We start from the raw sequence: 10,288 nt of genomic DNA on the forward strand, positions 1-10,288 counted from the left end.
TTACAAATGAGGGAAGAGAACTTGTGAACTCTAGCACCTCACTTGCTTGGATTTGGAACTTACAACCAAAGAAAACCAATGGAAATTACAAAGAAATTTGGTAATTTGTAAGAAAAAAATGCGAATTGGCTAAGGGAAAGATGTGTGCAGCTTTGGCTTCTCAAAAACAAAGAGTGAACTATGCTTAATTCACACCAATCCTCTCAGCTGCAAGTGATCACTCAAGAGTGCAGCTTTGGCACTTGCTGCAGCATACTTTGGAAGTGCAGAATTGTCATAGTTTTCCCATCCAAATTGCCATCTTCTTGTCTTTGCTCCTCTTCATTGAACCTTCTTTAATGCTTCCAATTGTGATACACCTCCTGAGGTATAAACCACCTATCCAACAAGCCAATTAATCACTGAAAATATCACCTCAAGTGCTGTAATTTTCACAACCAAAAGACAGCAACACCAGGAAATTTTTCAAACAGTTGGTGTGCAGAATGTAGAAAAATCGAAAATCAAGCAATGAAAGGTTTTCAAACACGGTGGCACCTCAAATAGATCCTAAGAATGGTTCTAGATCAGATTTAAAACACAAGAAAAGACTTTAGATCAGAATCACACACGAATTGGCTATGTATTGAAAATTGACAAAACTGTTTGATGAAATGTCTGAATGATTTGCACCAGATTTCTGCACCAGATTTTAACAGCAACACTACTATACACTTCAAACTTTTGAAACTAATGATGCAATGGTCCTAAGTGCCTTTTAACATATGTAATATCTCTTTTGAATTGTTATCTTGATATTCTAAATAGACCATGGCTTTTACTGCATCTAAATGTGATGAATCAAGCAAAGTAATACAGTGCAGAAATTGACAAAAAAAAAACCAGCAGCAGAGTCAATTTTTCAATGCAGTAAAATATACCAAATGAACAGTACTGCGCCTAGTTATTTTCCATTGATTCAAACATGTTTTGATGATGAATTATGACTTGTTGGAACTAATTGGATGCATCAAAACTATATAAAACAGAAAATCACTTCTGCAGTACCATATTTCAGCTAAATTTAACAACTAGCATGGTCAAATTTTGATTTAAAAGTAATTCTGATTTGAAAACAGCAAAGAGGAGTTAGAAATGGTATTTGAAAGTTGCACAAATGCAGAAATTCAGTGTTGAGGATGGTTAGCAATGATCTAATACTAACCACACACAATTAGGCAGAATTCACTCAATGAAAACACATGCATCTCGGCCAAATGCTTGGACACTCTTGCCACATGACAAACTATTTGGAATCAACTCATTTCATCTTCCAAATGGTTCAGACAATGGATCAATCAACTGTTGTTCAATAGAACAGTAAATGACCATAAGAACAGTGGCAATGCAGCACAAAAGAAAACAGAAACTGAAATGCTATCAGATTTGAACAACCTGCACTGATTTGAGTTTAAATGGTAGAATCTAAACACCTGAGCTCATTTCTGAAGTAGTCATTGCTCTTAATTGGTGTAGCCACATTCAAACAACTCAGATTTTTGGTAAAACTTGGTTGAAAACCAGATTTGATAACAAAAACAGCAAAGTAACTAACAAGACTTAAGACAAAACCAGAAATGATGTTTAAATGGTAAAATAGACTCAAACAATCAATAATAGCCGAATAAAATGAAGGAACACTCAAGCAAAGAATGCTAGTAGCCAATGAAAGTAAGAGTAGATCCTAGACACAGCAATGATTGATGAAAACAGTGCAGAATTTTCAGAAAACATCAAGAACAACCAGGAAATTTTTGACAGCAAAGAAATGAAAGAAATCTAGACTTATCTCACGGTTCTAACTTGAACCAAGGCTCATGATACCACTTGATGCATCAAGGAGGATGCATAGGAGCAGATCCGTGAGACTGAAGGAAACAACCAGCTCTGCTGCAACTGAAGAAGCCATGGAAGAGTCAAGAAAGCATGGTTCAGTGCTGGAAAAGTTGTAGCAGAGAAGGCTCTCTGTTTTGGCTGGACTGAGTGCAATGTTTACAGCGGATTGAAGTGATTATGTGAAGTGAAATGGAAGTTGGCTTGAGGGAATGGTAGGCTATCTCAGGCGGCTTCCACAATGGAAGAAGATAGCAATGGAAGAGCAAGCAAGTAGAGAGGACTTTCGAATGAGAGAAAATTGCAAAGTGTAGAATTCATCTTCTATAATTTTCCAAAAGTAATCTACAAGCTTTGCCTATGAGATTTTATAGATCAATCTCAAGGCTTAAGCAAACAATTTACACGTTTCAGATCTGAACCCATGTGCTAAATGTGTGGCTTCTAAAACACGTGACAAATGAGTTTTATGTGGAGAAAACAATTACTAATGCAGCCCCATAGAAGGATAAGCACACCCCTTCTTGTATAGAAATGTCTATTTTACCCTTCTCCATGTTTTGGCATCTTAAAAGCATCTTCTAGGTCTCCTAAGAGGTTTTGGCCTTTGGGAGAGTACTCATCTTGTAGCTTCTTGATAATCCCTCTTGTGATAGGTCCAATGGTGCTAGGCCTTCTTGTATCACTCAGGCTACCTCTTCACCTTTCTAGGGTTTTATCTTTCATTCTTTCATTATTATTCATCTAGTTTCACCATGAATATGGTGAACTAAACCTTGTATTGTTGTTGGGGAATCAATGTAGTCTTGTGAAACTCTCATATATGGAATTTGTTTTTACATCTTATATTTAAGGCCTATGCTTTCTTTCATCATTAGTTAGGGTTTTTTCTCTTTGCTCAATGCTTGCTTTGTTTAACTCATTCAATGCATGATTATTGATTTTGTCGATACGGGAACGTACGGGGAAGTCTAGATCCGGGGAATTTCTTCCAATAGTATATTGGTTGTCGTTAAGCTCCTGCGCTAAAAGAACTAATTATTAGGAATGCTAGGAATCGTATGAACTCGTAATTAGGGATAGGTGATAACAGTTGAAAAACTGTTATTTTCATGATTAAAATTGACACTAAAAGCAACCTTGACACCTAGAAACTAGCTTGGAATCATGTTTTTCTGTATATTTTTAGAAATAAGAGAGTTGGACAGGTTTATGCTTGATTTCAGTGTTTTTGTGCAGGTTTTAAGGTGAATTTGGTAAAAGAAGTGAAGAAGGAGAGAGATGAAATCAGAAAAGACAACAAAAAGTGCAAAAGGAGAAGTCGAAGTCACCGCTCAGCGGCAGTTTACCGCTGAGCGGCACTCAGGAGTTTGCGGGAGGTCCGCTGAGGGGCAAATTGGCCGCTGAGGGGAGAAAACAAGTCACGCACTCACCGCTGAGCGGTAGTTTACCGCTGAGCGGTACTCTGGAAGTCACGGGAGATCCGCTGAGGGGCAAAATGGCCGCTGAGGGGAGAAAACAAGTCACGCAATCACCGCTGAGCGGCAGTTTACCGTTGAGCGGCACTTTAATGGGCTTGGACTTGACTTTTTGTAATTTACGAATGATACATAAGCTTTAGGGTTTCCTAGGGTTAGGTATCTTTGGCAGAAAGGAGGCAAACACTCTCTCTACCACCCCTTTGAAGGAGGATCTTGGATGCTGAGGCTTCCGCTTCACCTTTTTAGGGTTTATTCTTTCATTCTTTCATTGTAATTCATCTAGGTTCACCATGAATATGGTGAACTAAACTCTTTATGTTTGTTGGGGAATCAATGTAGTCTTGTGAAACTCTCATATATGGAATCTGTTTTTACATCTTTTAATTAAGACTTATGCTTTCTTTCATCATTAGTTAGGGTTTTTCCTCTTTGTTTAATGCTTGCATGGTTTAACTCATTCGATGCATGATTATTGGTTTTGTCGATACGGGAACGTACGGGGAAGTCTAGATCCGGGGAATTTCTCCCAATTTTATATTGGTTGTCGTTAAGCTCCTGTACTTATGAACTAATCATTAGGAATGCTAGGAATTGTATGAACTCGTGATTAGGGAGAAGCCTTCTGGAAAGGTACATTAGAGAGTGGCATTAACAATGGTGATTTGATCGTTGAATTCCTAAAATATATGAGAGTGGATAAGATGAAATTGAACCCCAACAACATATCCATACATAAATTTCATTGAAAGTGTTTATCTTTTGCTTTTTGCCATTGATCACAATTCATGCATACATGTTTATTTTCTGTCTTGCATTTTAAACCTCAATTAATTCGTTTGTAAGTCTTAGTTAATTAAGAAATCACATAACTAAACTAGGCCGTGAGTCCTTTGGGAAGAACGATACTTGGTCTTACCAAGTTTTATTACTTGAACGATTCGGTCATACTTGCCGATTGAAAACAAGTTTGTGACATCATAATTTGGTGTTCATAAATTTGTCCATCAATAGGCCTTCTTGCAAGGTAATTTAGAGAGTGGCATTAACAATGATGACAAGAATGTTGAATTCCTAAAGTATATGAGAGTGGATAAGATGAAATTGATAACCCCAACAACATACTCATCCATATATTCCATTGAAGTGTTTGTGTTTTGTTTTAGCCATTGATCAAATTCATGCATACATGTTTATTTTCTGTTGTGCATATTAAACTCCACTTATTTCGTTCTTAAGTCTTACATAATCAACGAATCACATAACTAAACTAGGCCGTGAGTCCTTTGGGAGAACGATACTTGGTCTTACCGAGTTTATTACTTGAAACGATTCGGTCATACTTGCCGATTGTTCAACAAGTTTGTGGCGCCGTTTTTCGGTGTTCATAAATTTGTCATCAAGTTTTTGGCGCCGTTGCCAGGGACTCGTGGTTTAACTGGTTAATTTGTGTGATTATTGATTATCTTTGACTTTAATTTTGAATTTCTGTTTTTATTTTTCTGTTTTTATTTTTTCTGTTTTATTTTATTTTATTTTATTTTATTTTATTCTCTGAATCTTATATCTTCTCCTATATCTTTTTGTGCAAACCAAATATTCTAGGGTTTTGTGTTCTTGTGTATGCAGGAGACAATTCGAACTAGGAGCAAGATAACTGCAGAACCTCTTCTTGAAGGTTTAGACGAGAGTAGCCAGAGGAGAAGAATCCGAACATCTAGAGAACTTTTCCCTCCTCCAGAAACTCTGTTGTAACCATCACCACAAGGTTCTGACCATAGCACAGAAAATATGGAGAACAATAATATCAGAAGAACTCTTGCTGATTACACCAATACAGCTGGACCTCAGCACTTTAACAGTGTAGCTAGACCTAGAGTCAATGCAGCTAACATGGAGGTCAAACCAGCATTGATCCAACTGGTGAAGAGCAATCAATTCAATGGGTTATCTCATGAAAGCCCATATGAGCACCTCACTACATTTAATGAGATCTGCAACACAGTGAAAATCAATGGGGTGCCAGATGAAGCTATCAAACTTAGCTTGTTTCCTTTCTCATTAGGAGGCAATGCTAAGCTTTGGTTAAATTCTTTTCCAGAGGGAAGTTTCACAGAGTGGGAAGTAGTGGTAACCAAGTTTCTAAATAAATACTTCCCACAATCAAAGGTGAACAAAGGCAAGCAAGAGATTTCTTCATTCAGGCAGGGCATGGAAGAATCACTGGGTCATGCATGGGATAGATACAAAAGCTTGTTACGAAAAGCACCCACACATGGATTCAAAGAAGAGGAGGTAGTCCTAACCTTCCTTGGAGGTCTTGGTTCACAAATCAAGATGATGCTTGATGCCTCAACAGGAGGAAACATTAAATGGAAAACTCTAGAGGAAGCAACCGAAATTATTGAAAATATGGCTACTAGTGATAATGAGCTCAACAGTGAAAGAGGAGCTCCTATGCAACAAAAAGGAGTTCTACAATTACAGACACATGATGCCTTGCTAGCACAAAAAAAAATTCTAACTCAACAGCTGGAGACTCTTACTAAAACACTTGCACAATTGCCTAAAGAGTTGAAAACTACTGCACAGGTACAATCTCAGTTGTGTGAATTATATGGAGGCGACCATATCAATGGTCAATGTGCCTTTCCAGCAGAAGCCGTGGAGGATGTGAATTACATGACCAATCGATACCGTCAAGGGAACTACAATCAAGGCTGGAAACCACACCCAAGCATTGGTCAAGGGCAAACTGGGCAAGCTGGTCAATTTAATAAGAAACAACAACAACCCACCTTATGGCAGCAGATTTCTATGCTTAATGAAAGGTCCATGAGGATGGAAGACACTCTTAATAATTTCATACAGAAAACTGAGTCTACTTAAACGAGCACTGAAGCTGCTATCAAGAATTTGGAGATTCAGATGGGGCAGATCACCAAGCAGGTGGAAGAAAGTCCAAATAGAAATTTTGGGGCTAATACTAAGATTAACCCCAGAGAAGAATGCAAGGTGGTAGAGAGTTCTAAAAATGAGATAGTTGAGTTAGACAAAGGAGAAACAGAAGAGAAAAGAGAAATAGAGAGCAAAAATACTTCTCCTTTTTCAATACATCAAGGGAAACAACTGGATTTCACAGAATTATTCAAGATGGTGGATAATGATGCACCTTGGGAGCAGATTCTACAACAAATTACGGTTTACACTAAATCTGATGAAGACGTCTCTACAAAGAAAAGACGTAGAGATGATGAGGCAAAGAAGTGTAAAACTGTTAAAAAGGAGCCATTCCCTCCAAAAGCAACAGATCCGGGAGGCTTTTCTATCCCTTGTACCATAGGGAAGAAAAGGATTAAAAAAGCTCTTCTTGATTTAGGTTCAAGTGTTAACTTGATACCTTACTCTTTACTGGAGCAAATCGACGATGTTAATATGAAACCTGTAAAGGTTAATTTAGTAATGGCCGATGGATCTTCATAGGAACCATGTGGGATTGCAGAGGACATCATAGTTTGTGTTGGAAAACTCCAATTCTTGGCAGACTTTGTGGTGATGAAGATGGAGACAGAAAAGATACCTATCATTCTTGGAAGACCGTTTATGAAAACGGCCAAAGCTATCATTGATGTAAACGAAGGTATAGTGGTGCTCCAGGACCGGGAGGAGAGAGTTGTTGTAGATGTCTTTAAAGATGAGATGCAAACACAGGAGGAAGAACCTAGTTATAAAGCTGCATTTCAAGATGCACACATGACTAGCAATAAAGATGAAAAGCCCAAGGTTACAGGTAACCATTGTTTGTTGTTTCAGGTGCATAAAGGAGAACAGATTGGAAGAGGAGGAAAAGTTCCTGATGACTGGAATAAAGGAAGACCCCAACTTGGTACACCTGTGAGAATCAAAAACAAGTTGTGGGTTGTGAAAGGCTATAAAGAGAAGGAGATGATAGAGATAGAGTCTCCACATTCTAGAAAAATCAAAGCAGCACACAGGAAACAACTGATGAGTTGGTGGGACAAGAACATCAATTATGAAGAAGGAATTTGAACTTTACTGGGTCAAGCTAATGACGTTAAAAGAGCGCTTGCTGGGAGGCAACCCAATGATTTAAAAACTTTTGATTTTGTTTTGTAACTTTTAATTTGTGGACATTATTTTTGTAAATACTTTATTGGATATAGCATCTACTGAAGGATGCTAGGTGGTTAAGTATCTACTGAAGGATACTAAGTTTGTAACACCTACTGATGGGTGTTGGTAAGTCTGTAACACCTACTGATGGGTGTTGGTAAGAAAATTTTGCACCTACTAGTGGGTGTTGGTAAGATTGTAACACCTACTGATGGGTGTTGGTGGATTTTGGGTCAGGCTCGTGATGTTAAACAAGCACTACCTAGAAGGCAACCCAGTTGATTGATTGTTTTTGTTTGTTTGATTGTAGTAGTATAATAGGGTTGTGCATAAGTAACCTGAGAATTGAATTGCAGGGAACCAGTGAGGGGCAGGTTTAGGAGGCACGTAGGTTAAGAAAAGAAGGAGAAGAGCACTTCACGAAAGTGCCGCTAAGCGGCCAGTTACCGTTGAGCAGTACTATCGCAAAGTGGGCTTTAGTTTCCCCTTAGCGGGACCCGAGCCCATTAGGGTACTTTTATACCCTAAACTGCGCAAATGCTCTCACTTTCACGCTCTTCTCTGCACAAACACTCCCACATACCTTTTCCAAGGTTCTCCACATCTTTTACCTCTTCTCTTTTGAAAAATTTCTCTTCCACTCACTTTCTCACTAGTGTTTCATCTAAGTTTGGGGTTGGAAGAGAGCATCTTAGCTTGGAAACATTCTCATTGCATCTAGTATCTCCACCCAAGTAAGTAAAAGCATTTTGTTCATTCTAGGGTTCTTGATTTTGAATGTGATTCTCAAAGCATGAATATTTAGGGGTTTTGATTTCTATGCATGATTTGATGATATAATTGATATTTGAACCGGTTAAACTGCATGATTTTGATCTGGAAAACTGAAAATTGCATTTGGGTGGAGTTAGGACAGCTTAAAAAGAGGTTTTTCAAAACTTTGCAGAGTTATCGCTCAGGGTAAATTGCCGCTGAGCGGCACTCTGCCAGACCTGAAATTTTTGAAAATTTGTGTTCTGGAATGTGGCACTGGTGGCGTTGAGGGGTAATTCTGACCCTCAGCGGTGGTTTAGCTTTGAAAGGAGTTGTATTCTGTGTTTTACTAATGATTAATGATGGACAAATTTATGAACACCAAAATATGATGTCACAAACTTGTTTTTCAATCGGCAAGTGTGACCGAATCGTTCAAGTAATAAACTTGGTAAGACCAAGTATCGTTCTTCCCAAAGGACTCACGGCCTAGTTTAGTTGTGTGGTTTCTTGATTAGCTAAGACTTAAAGACGAAATATTTGGATTTTATATGCAAAAGACGAAAATTAAATATGTATGCATGAAGTTTTGATCAATGGCAAAAGCAAAAGATAAACACTTTCAATGAAATATATGTATGAATATGTTGTTGGGGTTCAATTTCATCTTATCCACTCTCATATATTTTAGGAATTCAACATTCAAATCATCATTGTTAATGCCACTCTCTAAAGTACCTTTCAAGAAGGCTTCTCCCTAATCACGAGTTCATATAATTCCTAGCATTCCTAATGATCAATTCATAAGTGCAGGAGCTTAACGACAACCAATATGATATTGGGAGAAATTCCCCGGATCTAGACTTCCCCGTACGCGCCCGTATCGACAAAACCAATAATCATGCATCGAATGAGTTAAACAATGCAAGCATTAAGCAAAGAGGAAAAACCTTAACTAATGATGAAAGAAAGCATAGATCTTAAATAAAAGATGTAAAAACAAATTCCATATATGAGAGCTTCAAAAGATTACATTGATTGCCCAACAAACATACAAAGTTTAGTTCACCATATTCATGGTGAACCTAGATGAATAACAATGAAAGAATGAAAGATAAAACCCTAAAAAGGTGAAGAGGAAGCCTCAGCATCCAAGATCCTCCTTCAAAGGGGTGGAAGAGAGAGTGTTTTCTTCGTTCCAGCCAAAGATACAAACCCTAGGAAACCCTAAAGCTTATATATTATTCGTAAATTACAGAAAATTAGGTCCAAGCCCATTAAAGTGCCGCTTAGCGGTAAAATACCGCTCAGCGGTAAGTGCGTGTCACGTTTCTTCCCCTCAGCGGCCATTTTGCCCCTCAACGGTCCTCCCGTGAGCTCCTGAGTGCCGCTCAGCGGTAAACTGCCGCTGAGCGGGGACTTCGGCTTCTCCTTTTGCACTTTTTGATGTCTTTTCTGATTCCATATCTCTCCTTCTTCACTTCTTTCACCAAATTCACCTTAAAACCTGCACAAAAACACTGAAATCAAGCATAAACCTGTCCAGCTCTCTTATTTATGAAAATATGAAGAAAAACATGATTTCAAGCTAGTTTCTAAGTATAAAGGTTGCTTTTAGTATCAATTTTAAGCATGAAAATAACAGTTTTTCAACTGTTATCAATTAACATCATGTTCTGTTGTTTTGTATCTGTGTTTGATTGCAGGAATTACATCCTCTTCAGGAAATAGATTGAAAACCATGGCAACCAAGAGAAAGGAAAAGGAACCAGAACAGCCCCATTCTAGTAGGTTCCTCTCTCGGAAACATGAGAAGCACTTCAAGGTGGTGCAAGACAGGAGACTCTTTATGGAGAGAAAAGATGGAATGATACCTAATTTTGCTCCTCAATTTGGAGAGCAATTGTTAGGGAATGACTGGGGAAAGCTAGCCACATATCCTACACCTGCCAACATAGCTGTGGTGAAAGAATTCTACACCAATGCAAAGAAGATTGGTGATTATCCAGCTGAAAATTATCTCGGCTATGTCAGAGGCCATGCTATCAGGT

General features: G+C 38.2%; 1 protein-coding gene across 1 annotated transcript; it reads left to right on the top strand.

Annotated features, from left to right (window-relative positions):
• Nucleotides 1–5,243: 5,243 nt before the first annotated feature.
• On the top strand, nucleotides 5,244–9,973 carry LOC148193471 (uncharacterized). Its single transcript, XM_088099428.1, has 2 exons — nucleotides 5,244–6,023; nucleotides 9,944–9,973. Exons 1-2 carry the CDS (start codon nucleotides 5,244–5,246, stop codon nucleotides 9,971–9,973), a joined length of 810 nt encoding a protein of 269 aa, XP_087955554.1.
• The last annotated feature ends 315 nt before the right edge of the window (nucleotides 9,974–10,288 follow it).

This window comes from Vigna umbellata, chromosome 9 (genome assembly GCF_029865625.1).
Source record: "Vigna umbellata cultivar VRB3 chromosome 9, Vumbellata_1.0, whole genome shotgun sequence".
NCBI classification, from domain to species: domain Eukaryota; kingdom Viridiplantae; phylum Streptophyta; class Magnoliopsida; order Fabales; family Fabaceae; genus Vigna; species Vigna umbellata.